We start from the raw sequence: 18,864 nt of genomic DNA on the forward strand, positions 1-18,864 counted from the left end.
TACCCCTGTCGTTGTGCTCGAGACAAAAGATACAAGACTCTCATTGCATATAACAAGGTCTGTGCTTATCAGTATCTTTCTCGTTCGTATATATCCAAATAGCAAGTTATTCAGATTGTATACATCTCGATGCCGAGCATCTTATCAAGATTTAAACGATCTCCTTCAACATCTTCAAATACATCGGAGACCGATTTTATAGCCGATAATAATAACCAAAGGGGTTCTAACGATAGTAAACGAAGAGTATCTGTCTTTTCATCTACATCAAATAATCAATCTGAAGGTGAAGATCATATTTTAGTAACTAAAAACAACAACAACAACAATACTGGTTCACCTACAACAGCACCTGGTCCAGGAGGTTCATTATTTGTTGAAAATTTTAATTCATCTTCACAATCTATAAATAACGGATCACCAGTTAAAAGGTCAATTACACCTAGTCCAAGAAATAAACATACACCTTTGAATCTACCTATACCCATACCAAATTCACATAGTCCAAATAATAAACCTTTAGGTACACCAAAATTAGTTTTAACTGAAGAAGGTTCAAATTCACCTAGAAGTTTTAGTAGTTCTCCAGTAGTAACTAGTCCTACTACTCATATCAGGAATCGTCCAAATTTAGGTTTAGGCTTGACTGATAGTATATCAAGAGTAAGTATTTTAATCATTTTGAAACTTATACCACAACTAATTGTGTATTTGAACGTTACATAGGAATCATTTGACGAAGACGATTTAGAAACACCTACGGCATACGATCAATCATTTACATCTGATATATCCAAAATGTCTTTACCTGTAGCAGGAGTTCCCGGTAACGAATTATCACCTAGAGCTAGATCAGGTAGTGTATTATCAGCAAATGGCGGAAATGGTACTGGCACGAGATCACGTCAAGGATCAATATTATCATCAAGAGATAGAGTTTCAATAGTATCACCACCATTATCACCAAATGCATTGCAACCCGTTGATTCAAGAAATACAAGTTTGAGTAAAAAATCAAGAAGAAATAAGAAAAGAACAAAATCAATCAATTCTACATCAGGTCAAAGTGGTATAGCTGCTGCATTAGCAAAAGGTGGTTTACATTTACCTGGTCCAGGTACTTCAGATGATATTATAAGTACATTAAAAGCTAAAAAAAGATCTTTACAAAAAAGATCTCCATTTTTAACTACTAAAAAAGATAATAATCAAGATGACGATGATGATGCATTAAATGGGGAAGATTTTGATGGTGATGAAGGTTTTGATCATGATGATTTTGATGATTCTGAATCAGATAGTGATTTAGATGATGATTTACCAGTAACTGGTTTCGCTGTTGCAAGTAATAGAAGAAATACAGATTTTCATGCTCTTTTCCCTTCTATAGATGAAGGTGATTATCTAATTGAAGGTGAGTCAAATTATATCTTCTAACCTGCTTTAACAGAAATAGCAAAAGGCTCATGAAAATTCTTTTTTAGATTACGGATGTGCACTATCAAAGGATATTCTGTTACAGGGAAGATTATACGTGTCGGAGAATCATTTATGCTTTCATGCGAATATTCTTGGCTGGGTCACAGATGTGAGTAGACACTTGATAGCTGTCTAGGCGATCACAAACGAGCTCTACACATAGCTGATACTGCATTTAGGTCGTGGTAGCATTTGCTGATATCAAAACTATCGAAAAGAAAATGACCGCTTTGGTTATCCCTAACGCTATACAAGTTTCCACCGGTAGCGCAAAGGTATGTCTTTTGTGCATTTCATCTCCGTTGCGTCAACGCTAACCAAAATACCTATGCTGTCAGTATACTTTCGCATCGCTTATTGCAAGGGATTCGACATACGACGTTATGATGAATATCTGGAGACTGTGTAACCCTAACGCAGTCATGTCAAGTGTTTCATTGGGTAATACCAACAATCAAAGCTCAAGACCAGGGTCAGTTGTTGGTGATGATGCTGATACAGCTGTCGCCGGAGGAGCTAGTGGAGGAGCAGCAGGCGGTGCAAGTAAAGGGCATGGCCCGACGCAATGTGCTTGTGGAAAAGAAGGCAAACATTACAATGAGACTGCCTTACAAACTACCTTCCACTCTACACCAGAGAAGATTTACGAGTTGATGTTTAATAGTGGATGGTTTAAGAATTTCTTGAGTGAAAATCAGAAATTAAGGGGTAAGCAGAGCCCATTAAATGTCATTTTACGAGATACGATATACTGACTTGAATTGTTCAATCTACATTATAGATATTGAAAGTTCCGAATGGAAACCTATTTCACCTTCAAATACACTTTTAACCCGATCTACATCATATATCAAACCATTAAATGGTTCAATTGGACCTAAACAAACCAAATGTCATATAACAGATGAACATGAGCATTTAGTCTTTGATGATTACATTTCATTAATCACTACAACTAGAACACCTGATGTACCTTCAGGTGGTGTATTTAGCGTCAAAACCAGAACTTGTTTAATGTGGGCAGGTAGAAATTCTACAAAAGTCATAGTTACTACTACTGTCGAATGGACTGGAAAAAGTTGGGTCAAAGGTGAGTTTGATTTGATCTGACGTTCCTCTCTTACTTGGTATACAAACTGATTCACCAATTTGAATGAAATAGGTATTATTGAGAAATCAGCTATTGAAGGACAAAAAACATATCATGATGATTTGGAGAAAGGTATGAGAGAGTACATAAAAGAACATCCTAGTGAATTTGTTGGAGAAGGTGGAGTTGATGAAGGAGAATTGGAAGCGGCTGAAGAAGTTGCACAAGAAGAAAAAGAACAAACTGAAGCTCAAGCATATGCTAATGAAAATACACCAAGACAAAAGAGAAGAGAAGAAGATATGGGATATTTACAATCATCTATTGATATGTTTGTAAATGGATTAAAATCTATATTTGGTGGTATTAAAGGTATTTTTGATTCATTAGAAGATTTATTACAAGATACACCATTAAATATTAAAAACTTAATGTTCTTATTAATCATTTTATTAATAATTAGTAATATTTATACATATGCTAAGATAGATAAAAATCAAGTTGTAAATAGAAGAAATCAAAAATTATCTCATAATAGAAGAAATCAAATTGATTATCTAGATAATAATGAAGAAAATGTTGAAGATATAGTTAAAAGGATATTACAACAAAATCTACATCAATATGATCGAAATTCACCAAAAGATGAATTGAATGAATTGATGACAATGATAAATAATGTTGAATCAAGATTGAATAACTTGAAATCAAGTATAACGAATTTGGAAGTTGAGATGTAATTAGGAGAAGAACAATTCCAATATTGGATGTTATCAGTATCAAACATCAAGATCCTTCAAGGGAAAATCATGAAAGATGGATAAAGTCAAAAAAAAAAAAGACAAGTAGGGAGAATGTATATATACGATACATCATTTGTGAATTTATTATGAAAGGGACATCTTTGTTGTTTGTTCAAATTTACTATTTTATTCTATGTAATGTATTCGAGACAAAGTTTATTTATACACGTCATATAATTTCATACTACTGTTGTGGATATTCATATATGCAGTCTAAACTTAACGGATAAATGATTCTATGTGAGACTTATTGCTCTACTGTATATCTTCTGGAATCAAATGCAATTCCTTATATCATCAGAAATCGTTAATCGTTGATTCATGCTGTCCAAAGAACAGAGAGAGCTTTTGAGTTGGGTGTGCGATGAGCATAATAAATAGTACAAAAAATCCAGATAAACCTATATGATCAGTTTGATTATTTGTTCTTCTGATACTTTTGCCATTCTATAAATCTACTATATCTAATAATCTAAATCTTCTTCACCTTTTAATAAAGCTTCTAATCTTCTTTCTTGTAAATCATTTTTCATCATTAAAATTACATCATCTAATCCATTACCATCTAAAATATTTTGTAATCCTGTTATGGTAAATCCAAATCTATGATCTGTCAATCGATCCTACATGTAAAGTTAAATTAATTTGTATAAGTCAGGCAAAAAGACATTCAACATATCAATCTTGAAAGAAAAGAAAGAAATAATGTACCTGATTAAAATTATATGTTCTAATTTTATCACTTCTATCTGCACCTTTAACTTGATCTCTTCTTGATGCACGTTTAGCTTCAACTTCTTCGTTATGTTTCTTTTCACTTAATCTTGCTCTTAAAATATCCCATGCCCATGCTTTGTTCTGCAAAAGTATCCAACATAATATATTAGCTTTTGACGTTAATTTATACATCTATACAGGAATGGTTCATAAACAATACTCACTTGATGCTGTGATCTTGAATCTTGCATTGAGACTGTAATTCCAGTCGGTATATGTGTTAAACGAACTGCAGATTCTGTTCTATTTACATGTTGACCACCTGCACCTCTTGCTCTCATCACATCAATTTTTACGTCTTTTGGATCAACTAAAGGTGATTCTTCTGTATCAGGGTAAATGGGTAGTACCTGTAGTAAGATTATAGGCGAAGGATTAGCTTGATACCTTTTATACGCTATATCACTTGGTACTTTGACAATTTGCGTTAGATTAGACTGTTAATAGCACATTTTGGGAAAAACTCACAACAACAGCAACAGTTGAAGTATGTATTCTACCCATAGTTTCATTTATTGGAATTCTTTGAATTCTATGTACACCTTTTTCCCATTGCATTAAACCGAATATTTCTCCTTGATCTCCGACTGCATTTCCTTCTAATTCATCTGATCCATAAAAATTATTATTATTATTTCCAGGAGAAAACTTTAAAGTTAATTCTCTTATACCACCGCCACCTTTACCACCTGTACCTTCAACTTTTGAAATTTGTTCAATTTTCCAATTTTTTGATTCAGCAAATCTAATATACATTCTTGATAAATCTTCTGTACATAATGCAGATTCCAATCCACCTACTCCAGCATTTAAAGATACCATACAAGCTAATCTAGCTGTTGATGGTAGGGGTAATAGTAATCTAGGTAAATCGTTTGATAATAATGTATTTAATTCTTCGCACAATGTTTCATGTTCCAATTCAAACATTTCACGTAATGTTGGATCTGGATCCTCTAATTCTGGTTTCAAATCTATTATTGACTAGATAACACAATGTAAGAACATGATATGTCTTAATGTTGACAAAGGCAATGAATAAATTGGGTGCATAACCTAACTCACTTTCCTCGTTTCCACGTATTTATCCCATAATTGCGCTAAAGGACCTAATTCTCTCTGTATTTTGGCTCGAGCAATTTGACCTTGTACATCGGTTATTTCAGTTTCCTACCAGTCAGACAGCAAATATCAGCTATGAAATCTACCAATAAATGATCAAGGAAGTAACATACCTGCTCGATCGTCTTCCTAAACAGCTCTACTCTTGCTTTAGCACTTTCAATCAATTTAGCTTGTCTTTCTTCGGTTTCAGTACACCATCCGAAATCTTCCTGTTTGACTTCCTGTAAAGCGGCTTCACTTGCATACGTTCTTTTTCGCGACACAGTGTCACTAAAGTAAAGATCTTGTTTTCTTCTATTGCTGGTGGTAATTGCCCTGTTCTGTCTACCTAAAGTTGATATGGAAGGTTGAAATTTCGTACATCCGCAATAACATGGTTTTCGTAAATTGGATGATGAAAAGAAAGGTTGATTCGTCGAAGACCGGTGCAACAGCCTAGAGACTGGTTGAGATCGTAGTATAGCTGCCATGCTGAATGAGCTGATATCAGTGGATCGACTTGATCTGGTTCATGTACTTCAACGATATTCACTTCAAATCACAGCTTCATAACATTAATTGACGTTCTGCCAATTACTTATAATTTTGACTTTTCGAACGAAATCTCGAAACCGAATATCCAGGAACGGAGCGACCTCAGCGGACAATCAAGTCAAACTCCGAAGTAGCCGTAAAGTGGGGAAAGTGGGGAAAGTGGGAAGGGGTAAGAGGGACCTGCGTTCAGCTAAAAAAATAACCTGTATCCAATGCATTGATTGATCCTTTTTGTTCATCAGCATTCAGCACTGCAAGATCAGTTTCACAAGGGAACGAATAACAATGATGGCAAGAACAATCAACGAGTAATGTAATCGAAACCATCCGAGGAGAATGAGGTGGTAAAAGTAATTAATGGTACCTTAAAAATACACTATGAGATCATGTCCATCACAACTTCGACAACGACGATATGAGGCAACACCGTGTCCAATCATCTCTTAGACCCTTTGTGTTCATTTTCCTTCAACATCAAGCACAAGTCAAAACACGATGTTTACATTACTCCAGTACTTCACCTTCCATGGGACAAGGGATGTATCATGATACTGACGCAATTACTGACGGAATGCACATCAAGCATTCCAAGGGGGATCACGGGGATATACATATATATAGAGAGAGATTTACAATTTGATAATTTGGATTTACTGAAAAAAACTCTTAACAGCCAACTTTCTTTTGTTTGCTTGGTCAGCCTATATTGGTAAACTGCACAAATATGCTAAAATCCATTATCTTATCCACCCTACTTCTCAGCTTAAAGATTACAGCTCTTCCAGCTGACAATTCAACAGCATATTATAAGGGACTTGAAAGTTCTTTAATGGATAATGGGTTATCAGGCTTATGGAATGCTATTTCTACTGCAAATCAAACGGAATCAGGTCAAGAATTAATTAAAAAATTATATTCAGATGATAAATTTACTATTTATGCTCCAAATAATGCTGTAAGTAACCTTTTCAATCTCTTCTTGCTATTGTATATCGTATAAAAAAGAACAGACGGAAAGATATTAGAGAAGTATTTAGCTAATTGACAATGTCTTTCTGATTTGTTAAAATTATCTTTTTGGATAGGCTTGGGCAAGTAGTAATTTGACACAACCTCCTGCTAACGAGAATCTAGTTTCGTTACTTTCCTATCATGTAAGTTGAGAGTTATTTGTTATACTGTGATCAAAATGATATACAACTCGGACCAATCAAGTTGACGCATTACATTTACTTGAAATGTCATAAAGATTGTCAAAGCAACACTAAATTCATCAACGGATATAGCCCCAATTCGACATCATACAATAGCATTTACAGAACTTCGAACACCAACAATCGATTTACCAGGTGATCAAACTCAAGTAATCGTACTTGAAACAGCAGTCAATCAAACTACAGGTCAAGATGTTAATGATGGAAGTGTTTTGGTCAGAGGTGATAATTGGAATGCTACTTCTTCAGGTAATCAATTTATTTATGAGAATTTGTTTATTCAACCTATTGATAAGGTATGTAGTTTCCTCCCCATTTCAATTCAAGTCTGTCTAACCGTGGCTGATAAAGATGTTACTCTTCCATTACAGATACTAGCAGTGGTAGGCCTCACCTCTCATCTGATTAACATACCCACAGATACATCACTTAATATCCTGGTATTGATTACGAGCTAACCCAATTCAATTTTAGCCATCACCATTACTCAAAACACTTTCACAGACAGGTTTATCACTCACAGCCAATATGGGAGCTACATCAGCCATTTCAGCAATATCATCTTCTGGATTAAATGAAACCTTATCAAATCATTGTCATGGATGTACATTTTTCATTCCAGTCAACAACGCATTTGATCAAGCTACTCAAACAACTAATTTTTCGAATCTACCACAAAATGAAAAGAGTAGCGTTATTCTGAATCACGTAAGGCTTTTTAAAAAGCATTTATCTATAGTCTTAGGACATACATTGTATACAGTACTAATTCGCTATACATATAGATCTTGAATGGTTCAACCCTGTATTCACCAGATTTCAAATCTGGTTCAGCATATGTCACATCGGCTGGAATGCCTTTACTTTATTTGACCGATGATAATGATGGTAAACAAAAAGTTTTCATTCAAGTTGGTAAATATAGAGCATCAATTTTAAGAAGTGATATTCCAGTTTCGAATGGGGTGGTTCATGTAAGTCAATCTTATATTTGATTACTCAGAATATAAAACTGATTGTATGGAATTGTAATATAGCTTATCGATACTTTAATGGTCGTTCCTCAAAATAATCATGACAAAGCTGATGATGCGTGAGTCTCACACTAATCCAGTGAAATGGTACGACTGACTTTGGAGTTGATGATTGATAATTCCCAATAGGGCAAAATCGGCTGCTCACGAAGCTGAATCTAGAACAACAACAACAAACGTTATTGGTGGAGGTGGACATACAGCTACTTCAACAGCTTCTGGTCCCTCATCAAGTTCGACTCAATCACAAAGTCTTGGGTCTAGCACTATTAATCATGATTTGGGAAATGTATTCAAAATTTCTCTATCAGCTTTGGTCTTGGGTGCTTTATGGTAGTATATCGTTCAACAATCGAACAGCCAACGATAGAATTATATGAGTACATTTCAGTGATTTGTCGAAAAATAAACACTTGAGGGGTAAATAAATACTGTGCTGTGGGATTTTTAACAATTTGGTTCAAGTATACTTGTAATTCATACATCATATACTAAATATCAACACAGTATAATATTGTGATGACATACATTCGTATAATTAAGATTCGAAATCAATTTATGATGTTTTAGTAAAACCTGATTCTATGTTGCGATTTTACAAGATCTTTTGCTTCTCTGAAGCGCCACAGATAGTCAAGAGATATCAATACTGCTCCAACTTCCTACTCATCCCTTCTTTTATCGTGCTCCAATTGATCACTTTGATCTATCAACCTTTCGATCCATCTAAAATCCTATCAAATCGTAAAAAATACCACGTCAGCTATCATTCATTGATGATGAAGAATCCGATAACTGACTTTATTTTGGAAACCCATCTTATCCATCCATTCAGTGACAGAATCAACATCTTTAGTATCGTTGGGTAAACCACCCTTTTTTCGGTACTTTTCACATCTAGCTTCAGTCAAGATTTTTCTCTGATTCCGTTGTTCCTTTCTTGATTTTCTATCATTAGGATCTTCATCTGATTGTTGTTCTGATTCAGGTGTAGATGCTTCTGAATCTGATGGTACAGGTTTATATTTTGATCTTAATAAATCACGATAGTATCCTCTGATTCTATGATATAATTCGTCCTCTATAAGATACATATACGAAATCATAGTCAGCTGGCCTGTACGGATTTTCGTTCCGTTAATGATAGCTTACCCCAATGTGTCATTTGATGAAATACTTCTGCACGTTGTTTACAGTATTTACCTGAATTGAGAAATACCTGATCAGCCACGAATCCTCGTAAAGAAACCAGCTGACTCACCCATTAATAGAGACTTTGGGAGTTTCTTGATTCTCCTTTTACTATCATCTGAATCATCTGATTCTGGTTCACTTTCAGAAGACGAATTTAAAGGTTGATGAGTTTCTTTATCATATTGTTCACCATCTAATGTGATTCTGAATTTACTCATTCTTCCACCCATATGACAAGCATCACAACCTGGTTGAGCATACAGCAATTCTTCGATCTAAAAAATTGCACAATTTCATATAAGCTTAATTCATTCCAAAGATCAGAGGTTGTATTGAAAGCTTACTTACATCAAAAATAGGATATTTTTCTAAAGCTTTAACGAAATTTGATCGCCAAATTTGAGATCTTACTCTTAATTGTCTATAACCAGTCATTCTATCTCTAAAATGTAATAATTGAGGTTTGAAGTAGTTGGATGATTCTGTTGATAGTGGGAAAGCTTTTTTACCTTTCATAACTAATAAAACTAAATAATGGAAAACTACTTTAAATTTGAATTCTGGTGTTTGGGCTGAATCAACTGAAAATTCATGTGGTAATTGAACTTTTTCTTCATCATCAGAAACAATAAAACTTTCTTGATTATATCCCCTGGGACGAGAATCATCCTCACTTCCTGTATTATCACTTTCTTCTTCTGAAGATGAACCTTCTTCTTCTTCTTCTTCTTCTTCACTACTAGTATCAATTATACCTAATCGTTTATTCTTTAATTTTCTTATATTCCTTTGAACAGCCGATTCTTTAGGTCTCTTTCTTAATCTGGTTTTAGACTTGAATCTTTCTGGTTCGTCCATTTTAATATCATCCAACATATCTTGTTCATCTTCCGTTTCTACCCCCATATCCTCATCTGGATCTACAATCTTGGCTTTCTTCTTCTTCTGAGGAGTAGCTGTACGCTTATTCGATGATTTAAGCGGAAGAGGTGCAGGTTTACGTGATTTTTTAATTGGTTGACTATCTTCACTTTCACTCTCACTTGAATCAAATGCTTTTTGCTTACCCTTTCCTTTTTCTTTCCGCTTAGATTTAACTTCTACAACGTCAGAATCAGAAGATAAAGCTGGCGAACGTGGTAAGAATCGACTACTAGATACTGAAGAAGCTTTACTGGTTGTTGAAGGTTTGGAGGCGTAAGTTCGCTTGGCTGGCGAAGGTCGTCGAATAGGCTCAAGCGATTCAGTAGCGGCCAATGGTGCTTTTGCTGGAGAGGGAGGTTTCAGTGGAGAAGCTTTTTTAGCAGGTGATTTGGATTTAGCTTTGGGAGGGGATTGATCGACTTTATCCGAACTTCCACCTTCTGTTAATTCATCTAAATCTCGATCTGACAATTCCACTTCCAGTATAGGCGGTAGACTATCGTTTCTCGATGACTCCGCTACGGGGATCTGTCGTTGTGAAGTCGTAAGTTCTATCACTGGCCTACTATTTGCTCTTTTCTCTGTTACACTAAATTGATGTATTCCGGCGGACGAATTGGAGGAGTTGTTTCTTGATTGAGGATCCTGCATTCTAGTTGATGTGTTTGATTTGCTTCTTGATTGTGATGACTCAGATGGAGTGAACGATCTATAACTATCTCTATCCTCTTGAGACATTCTAGGTATCTCCACTATGACCTCGCTTCTAGTCCTTTGTAGAGCTAATCTAGGTCTTCCAACAGGTCTTGTATTTCTCAATGACGATGCGGTTGAAGCTGGTTCGGTAGGCCGCGAAATACTGGATTCGATACCTCGTCTGCCTTTTTGAAACCCTGATGAACGAGGTGGTGGATCAATTGGAATTATCTCGTCATCAATATTGGTATCTTCTTTCCGTTTTCCTTTACCTTTATCTTTTTGAGGTGAATTATTAATTATTTCAACGATTGAATCATCTTTGTACAAGTTCTTACTAGGTCTACCAACTTTTCTACGTTGTTTATCTTTGGGTGAAGGTGGTGAAGGAAATACTTCAATTTCATCATCTGTAAGGATATCTGCTTTTTTATTTTTACGTTCAATTTCAACTGCTTCTAATCTATCATTACGTCTTTTGCGTTTTTGAGATAATGTTCCTCCATACTCTGGTGGCATCCAACCTGTTAAAGGATATGAGATGAATTCTTCTTCTGGATCAGTCGATGAACATTCGTCTCTATGTTTCCTTTTTACTTTACCTTTTCTAGGACTGACTCTAGAGTTTGAAGCTAAATTCGATCTCTTCTTAATAGGCCTTTGTCGATATTCTCCCTCTGATTCTTCTTCTTCTTCAAATTCATCCTCATCGTTCTCTTCTTCGGTATCATATACAGTCTTTTTCAATGCTCTTCTTTGAGTCATAGGTAAACTCTTAACATCGGGTTTTTGATCTTTCATCTTAACATGATCTAATCCTTCAGAGCCGTCACTCTCTGATCCACGATCAAAGAGAGGTTGGGCATTTCGAGTTCTTCTGGGTCTTGATGGTCCTGCTTCGGTTTGAGAAGAAGGCTCGAAATGCGAGAATAAGGTGGTCTGTCGTGAAGGCATTACTGGTTACTGTGATATAACGTCAGCATGAGCTAAGCAAAACACAAGTCTGCATCCAGCTCACCAAAGTGTGATAGCTATGAACCTATACAAATATCTATGGATATGTTTCCCATCAATTCATCGATATGATCTGCCCGGACGACAACGAACAAAAGATACTTTGAAGTAAGATAAGGAAGAGACACGAGTTTTGGTTTAATTTGTGATTTTCGGTTGATTGGATTCTCGTCATGTTCATGTTTTTATTGACGCGATTTCGGGTGACGCACGTGGAATTGATCCCGCTCATTCGAGCAGCAACAACATCTCTGGAATATCTGTTTTATGTATTTATTGTGGGTTTTAATCTTCGTTCCTCTTACATTTCACCAGTTCATACTGTACAATAAGGGCAGGAGTTCCGTTTTGTAGCTATACGAAATGGCGAGCTCAACGAAACCATGTAAGCTATGCCACCCTCCTTCCTTATGAGGTGTTTTAGCTGACTACTCCACCATTCCTTCCCAATCAGTTCCCAGGGATGGTCGATTAATATCGTTAATAATGGCATCAAAAGGAATAGAAGATGCAGATGAAAGGGTAATACATCAGTTATTAGATTTTGCTCATCGTAAGTATACTACAAAACGGGATGTCTTGCTTCATGTAGTGGGAAATGCTAAGCTTTTCATTACCGATGTTACAATTTACAGGATATACAGCAGATGTGTTACAATCAGCACAATCATTATCTGATCATGCATCTAGATCTGGACCAAGCTCGAACAAAATCGAAAAAGAAGATATTGAATTAGCTATTCAAATGAGGAAAAGATATGAATTCTTCGAAGCACCACCTAGAGATGTGAGTTTTTCTAGTCCACTATTTACCTATAGATCTATATATATACGTATGATTATCAAAAGACAAGAATGAATTTCACGTTATTCCTAAATATCAGATGATGAAAGGCTGGAAACGCTAATCTAATGAATGAACGTTTGGTGTTCTCTTTCAACAGTACTTAGCAACTTTAGCACATGAATTAAATTCTCAGCCATTGCCTATATTACCTGAATCATTTGATTTGATTAGATTACCACCTATACATCAAAGATTAGGTCAAGTAAATTTCGATATTATACCTGAACAAAATTTACATTTGTCTGATGATGAAGATGAAGATGATGAAGGCGAAGAAGTCTCGAGTGAAGAAGAAGGTGAAGATGATCATGATGATCATCAGAATCAACCAAATGGTCATCATAATCAAGATGGAACATATGAAGATGATATTGAAGATGAAGATATGGAAGAAGTTGGTTTGGATGATCAACCGTCAACACAAACGCCTCAGCCACTAGTCAGACAGGATAGAGAGGTAGATGAAGATTATGATATATAATCATAGATAGTTAGTAGTCGGGAGGGATCAATCATGATATAAAACGAATATGTTCGTTAAATGTTGTATAATGTGTAATTCACAACCGTAATAGATGCAATGCATATGTAATATGGATATCCAATAAGCAAGTGAGGAGTCATGATATAATACGTTATGGTTATGATATGTATTAAAAGTTTGATATTTGGGTGTGAAAGCAAGTAACAGACTATCTATATTCTGTAGACAACTCTTCAAGGGTTCCGTCTGGATCAGCTAGAAGGTCTTTTTGACATGGAATGACTTTGGATCGAGCCTCCTGATAATCTGCTATGCACAGACATAGCATCTTCTTGCGCATGCGCTAATTCGGCGTATCTGCAGAGTCTTACTCATCAGCATTACCGTATCACAGATTGTATTGAAATAGTTGAAATAGTTGATTACTTACAACATCTTATACCTCACAAGTTCATTCTCAGTCTCTTCCTTCTCAATCTTGCTCATCACGAGCTGTCTGACCAATTCAACATGTTCTTGGTTCCTGCAAATCGATCACGTCAGCTCGAAACCAAACGGCTTAGTGCAGCTGAACTCACATAGTGGCTAGACTGCCTTCCAGTTGTTTACTATATACGAGGCAAAAAGATCAGTTTCTATATCATCAATTCATCCTTCCTTGAGCTGACTCACACTTGAGTACTCAAATTCCTATTGGCATTTCTGAGTGTATCAATTTCTAAGGCATGTTTATTTTGATTCTTTTGCTGTTCTTCCCATTCAGAAGCATATGAATCTAGCATGAATGGTGTTCTACAAAAACATCAACAAATGAGCTTTAGCACATTGTTCCCAACTCGTAAACATTCGTAAAGCTTACATTCGAATTTCATAGGCATCTCTAACAAATTCATTTGCCTTCCATTCTTCTTCGCGGTGCGGATCAGGTTCAGAATCAGTATTTTCAGTAGATGTAGGACTCCCTGTAACTCGATAAACTTCAAACAAATCAGATTGTAGGAAATTCAAGATTTGTTCAAATTCCAATTCTAGTAATTTATCTTCAGATTTCTTTAGTAAAGCGAGAGAAAATCGAAATATAGCTTCGATGCCTTCAGCGAAGACTATGTCTAAAACTCGGTAAACAAGGGATAAGGGGAATCTGCAACGTAAATATATCAGCCATAAGCCCAACCAATATACACATCGAGGGGTGTCAGTCCAATTGTAGAAGGCGAAATGATCACTTACCGATAACTGAACAAAGTCATAAACCACTGAGCTGCGTATATACTACTTTTCACACCTTGTCTGACTAAATGTGTATGCAGTAGAGGCAAGATCTCTTCCACTAGGCGATCAAACTGGAAGAGGCGTAGCTGTAACCCTCGCATCTCAGCGGTATAATGCGATCGTAAATTATAGGAGTCCATCAATCGCACAAGAACGCAGAAAGCTTCTTCGTCCGGCATCTAAAGTCAATATTAGCGGAAGATCATAATTTAAATCGAGGAATTGAGGTGTCTCATCAAAGAAAAAGCAGATGATAGGATGAGAGCAACATGGCGCTTACATTCAGCAGTAGAGCCGCTACTATAAAAGCCAAACCTTGTGTATATCCAACTTCCGGATCATACCTGATTTTTAACTCTTATGATTAGCCATTGTTCTGCTCGAGCTTCATACGATACTCATGGAGGAAAATGATGATATATACTGAAATCGAAAGATGACTTACAAACTGTAAGCTTTGACAACCATGAATAAACCTTCTTGACCTATACCAGCATTATCTTGAAAATACTTGTGATTTGGGAAAGTTCTATTTAGATCCTTTTTGATTGATTTTTCATGTGATGAAGGTATTTTCAACAGAGCTTTATAAGTTTCTTCTAATTGTATTGATTTTGAAGATGACATTAATTGCCAGATTGCTCCTCTGATAAAGCACAATCATGAGAATAAGTAACAGTCAGTGACACACATCAACAAAAAAAGAGTGATTATAATGATACTAATGATGAAACTTACCTTATAACAGGTGGTATACCCATTTGAATAGCCTTACTTAGATCTTTCGGTTTTTCTCTTGCAACAATTTCAAAATCTTGAACTACTGAACCCCAAAAATTCCAATCGACTGTTTCTACTTGTTCTTCTTCTACTTCACCATTTCCATCTTCGGTTCCATTTTCACTTATACTATCTATTATAGGACTTCTGACTTGTAGGTTCAAGTTTAGTTTACTTTGTCTTTCTCTACGCATCTCTCTTGCAGCAGATTCCATTTCTCCTCTAACTCTTTCAAATCCTTCTCTTATAGCTTTCCCACCACCTAATTCAGCTGATATCCTACGATCTCTAGCTGCCGTAGAGGAATCTACACGCTGTAATAGGAATGATGCGTTGTTAGTTCCCTCACTTGGGTTCCGTTCCAACATAGTTGGTCTACTAGGCGTTCCCTGGACATCCGTTATTTCCGGCTTGGAGGAAGATGATGAAGGTAATGGTGAACCTGTTATTAAAGTTGTTCTGCTGGAGGTTAAAAAATTCGTCATAGTAGATTTCCATCCACCACTTGCACTACCGCTACCACCTTGAGAACTTGTTGAACCTGATCTAGAAGGTTGTTGTGATACTGCTGCAGAAGAAGGTGTAGATGAATCAGGCTGAACGCCGGAGGTGGCAGAAGAGGGAAAGGTGAAGTTTAACGCTGAACCGAAGAAAGATGTTTTACCACCTGGCGGTTCTTTAGCTGGTGGTGTAGCTACAGGTTCATGTAGATTAGTTGGTATATCGTGAGATTTGAGTGGATTAGGCGTACTATCGATGGACGTTTGTTTCGGGAGACAGGTAGGGGTTATCGTTATATCGTCTGTTTGCAATTGTGAGTGTGATTGAGGAGTCTCATTCGACAATGAAATATCCTGAAATTTCTCTATATTCAGCGTCGAAGGTGAAGGTGTATTAATAGGTGATGATGAAGAAGCTGATAAAGCACGATCACGATTTAAGAATGGTGAATCCGATTTAGAATTTGGTGATCTTCCAAACACGTTTTTATCTTTCGTTAAAGGTGATGATGTAGGTGATGGTGAAGGTGATCTGTGTGCATGTGCATAGTTATTTGGATTAGGTGATAAGGAAGGTGAAGACGGTGACAAGACTTTTTTAGTTGGACTTGGACTATTCCTTGAAGTTACAGGTATTGATCTAAAGCTTGATGAACTAGGTGAAGAGGATCTATTCTCAAACATCGCTGCTGCAGCTTTGACTTTATTCGAATTTGAGTTTTTGATTATAGGTATTGATTTTGATTTCGCCGGAGTAGTTTCGTTATCATTTTGCGATTTAGATGATGGCGATAAAGCAGGTGAGGTAGTTATGTTGAACGATGATGCTGATGGTGTCTTAACATCGTCGGTTACAGAGGATCGATAGTCCAACTCTGATTCCTCTGCAGCATGTGTTTGTGGAGATGTTGGATCATTTAACCGAGAAGATGATGAGCTTGATGGAGTATTGTGGGGAGATGGTGATGGTGATGACATGATAGTCGAAAGACTTTATTCCTCGACCTGTATCAATGTATCAAGTCTAAATCTTCATGCTATTTCTTGATATTAACGATCTTCTCACTTCTGATTTTCTTGGCTATACAGTATTGGAATGAACAATAAGTTAAACAATTCAGCACCGTCCATCATTTCACTGTATCGATTGTATCGTTCCCCGCGTTTTAGACTTATTTTCCCCACATCCCGCTGTACAACGTGGTAAACACGCTTCTTACCAAGATTTTTCAGCTGAAAAAGTTCAAAGAAGCGAAATGTTGATAAATGCAAAGAAGCAATAACAAATTTATATTGTTTTTGGTAGAAATCGTTATTTGATTCATATAACACCGCATCAAGAACAAAATTCACACCAAAATGGCTTCAGCTAAAGCATCATCATCATTATCGAAACCGCCTAAAGTTAAATCTACCAAAAAAGCAAAATCTTCAAGTACAGATAAATTATCTAAACCAATTTCAGCTGAAGAAGTACCTTCTGATATAGATTCTGATAACTTGGATGAAAGTAATAACCAAAATGAAGATAATGATAATGATTCTTCATCTTCTTCTGGATCATCATCAAGCGATGTAGATAGTGATGATAATTTAGAAGATATAACACCTAGAAAATCATCAAAACAGAAAACTAATATACCTGAGCGAAGAGGAGGTAGTTTAAAGTGAGTCATTCACAAAATTTTGCTTCTTACGATGAAGAGAAATTGTATAACTGATTAAGATTATCACTCATAGGAAATATGAACCACCTATAGGTATGGCTGAATTGAAAGTTTCATCGTCTTTCACTTCTTCACCTTTTGAATGGGACGCTTTAGCCAGTAAACCAGGTGTCGAATTGTGGGCTATCAGAGTACCTAAAGACGTGAGTTTTGGGATTTTGCTATAAGCCGATGAACACCTGTATGATATCTTGCTATCCATTTGACATGGCTTTGCCATGCCAATTCATCATCCGTTATGGATCAAATGACATCTCAGATACCTGAACTAATAAGGACAATTTATATTTTAGTTAAAAGCATCCCGTCTATCTTCCCTACAAATATCTGTTCCATCATCATCTTCTTCTTCATCAACATCATCATTATCATCATCAATAACAGGAACTTTGAAAACTAAATCAACAGAATATAACTTACATACAGTTGGAACAGATTTACATACAAAACAAATTATAACTTCAGAAGGTAGATTACCACAACAAGGTCCTGGTGTTGCGGTAGATTCAATGAGAATGGAAATTGATGGTGGAAATAATAATAGTATAGAAGAAAGAGAAATGAAAGTTGAAGGTGGTGAAGAAATGGATGGATTAAGATTATTATTACCTAAAATTAAACAAGGTGGCAAATTATTTGTTTGTAAGTGAAATCATTTTTCTGACATACTTCATTATAATTTCATACCATGTCAAAAATCAAATTGTGTCAAATGCTAATTATATGTTTTCATATACGTTATAGCTTCAAAACCAATTACACGTAAATTAATCTTAACACCCACAAATTCAATACAACAACAAACATCTACAACTACAAATGAGGATTTACCTGCATTACCATCATTTTTATCTGAACCTAGTACTACTTCATCAGTTATTAAACAATCAACAGAATTACCTCCAAAGAGAGAACAACCTTTACATTTATTAAAATTTAGAAATTTAGCTTATGGATATTCAACACCTGGACCTTCAAGTACTTCTATTACTACTGCCGTTGTTGGTAGTAAATCAATGGATATTGATAATGATGAAATAACTTCGAGTAATAGTATAAATAATCTAAATGTCCAAGAAGACGAAACTAAGAAAAAGGAAAAAAAGGAAAAGAAAAGAAAATCTGAAAGTAAAGATAAAGATTCACCAAAAAAGAAAAGTAAAAAATCAAAAGATTGATTCGTTTGATCCCTTTTTCTCGTTCTTCTTCACTTGGTCTTGCTTTTACTCCTCAACATGGGGTGTATTTTGCGCATTCTCCTCTACATATAAAGTATAGACGTGGAATGGCAATTCCCACGAAAAAATTTCGAATGCTCGTTGTCTCAACATCCTCATACGATTATCGTAATCCATTGGTACCCAGATTTA

General features: G+C 35.8%; 7 protein-coding genes across 7 annotated transcripts; 4 read left to right on the forward strand and 3 right to left on the reverse strand.

Annotated features, from left to right (window-relative positions):
- Positions 1-129: 129 nt before the first annotated feature.
- Positions 130-3,309, forward strand: L201_000747 (uncharacterized protein; the record flags this gene model as incomplete). Its single annotated transcript, XM_066216546.1, has 7 exons — positions 130-663; positions 727-1,414; positions 1,485-1,588; positions 1,659-1,754; positions 1,818-2,187; positions 2,261-2,569; positions 2,642-3,309. 7 exons carry the CDS (start codon positions 130-132, stop codon positions 3,307-3,309), a joined length of 2,769 nt encoding a protein of 922 aa, XP_066072643.1.
- A 527-nt stretch (positions 3,310-3,836) lies between these two features.
- On the reverse strand, positions 3,837-5,744 carry L201_000748 (uncharacterized protein; the record flags this gene model as incomplete). The annotated part of the gene is made up of 6 exons (XM_066216547.1): positions 3,837-3,995; positions 4,084-4,230; positions 4,314-4,499; positions 4,618-5,133; positions 5,215-5,319; positions 5,385-5,744. 6 exons carry the CDS (start codon positions 5,742-5,744, stop codon positions 3,837-3,839), a joined length of 1,473 nt encoding a protein of 490 aa, XP_066072644.1.
- Positions 5,745-6,532: 788 nt separating this feature from the next.
- Positions 6,533-8,393, forward strand: L201_000749 (uncharacterized protein; the record flags this gene model as incomplete). Its single annotated transcript, XM_066216548.1, has 7 exons — positions 6,533-6,763; positions 6,894-6,962; positions 7,058-7,318; positions 7,497-7,730; positions 7,808-7,996; positions 8,060-8,115; positions 8,186-8,393. The coding sequence occupies 7 exons, from the start codon at positions 6,533-6,535 to the stop codon at positions 8,391-8,393; spliced, it is 1,248 nt and encodes a 415-aa protein (XP_066072645.1).
- Positions 8,394-8,718: 325 nt separating this feature from the next.
- L201_000750 (uncharacterized protein) lies at positions 8,719-11,824 on the reverse strand (the record flags this gene model as incomplete). The annotated part of the gene is made up of 5 exons (XM_066216549.1): positions 8,719-8,790; positions 8,857-9,137; positions 9,209-9,259; positions 9,318-9,525; positions 9,599-11,824. 5 exons carry the CDS (start codon positions 11,822-11,824, stop codon positions 8,719-8,721), a joined length of 2,838 nt encoding a protein of 945 aa, XP_066072646.1.
- A 546-nt stretch (positions 11,825-12,370) lies between these two features.
- On the forward strand, positions 12,371-13,212 carry L201_000751 (uncharacterized protein; the record flags this gene model as incomplete). The annotated part of the gene is made up of 3 exons (XM_066216550.1): positions 12,371-12,437; positions 12,520-12,671; positions 12,829-13,212. 3 exons carry the CDS (start codon positions 12,371-12,373, stop codon positions 13,210-13,212), a joined length of 603 nt encoding a protein of 200 aa, XP_066072647.1.
- A 254-nt stretch (positions 13,213-13,466) lies between these two features.
- Positions 13,467-16,745, reverse strand: L201_000752 (uncharacterized protein; the record flags this gene model as incomplete). The annotated part of the gene is made up of 9 exons (XM_066216551.1): positions 13,467-13,572; positions 13,646-13,738; positions 13,794-13,823; positions 13,888-14,007; positions 14,075-14,356; positions 14,446-14,666; positions 14,768-14,831; positions 14,933-15,133; positions 15,226-16,745. 9 exons carry the CDS (start codon positions 16,743-16,745, stop codon positions 13,467-13,469), a joined length of 2,637 nt encoding a protein of 878 aa, XP_066072648.1.
- A 381-nt stretch (positions 16,746-17,126) lies between these two features.
- L201_000753 (uncharacterized protein) lies at positions 17,127-18,672 on the forward strand (the record flags this gene model as incomplete). The annotated part of the gene is made up of 4 exons (XM_066216552.1): positions 17,127-17,434; positions 17,508-17,637; positions 17,788-18,136; positions 18,239-18,672. The coding sequence occupies 4 exons, from the start codon at positions 17,127-17,129 to the stop codon at positions 18,670-18,672; spliced, it is 1,221 nt and encodes a 406-aa protein (XP_066072649.1).
- Between the last annotated feature and the right edge of the window lie 192 nt (positions 18,673-18,864).

This window comes from Kwoniella dendrophila, chromosome 1, assembly GCF_036810415.1.
Source record: "Kwoniella dendrophila CBS 6074 chromosome 1, complete sequence".
Taxonomy (NCBI): domain Eukaryota; kingdom Fungi; phylum Basidiomycota; class Tremellomycetes; order Tremellales; family Cryptococcaceae; genus Kwoniella; species Kwoniella dendrophila.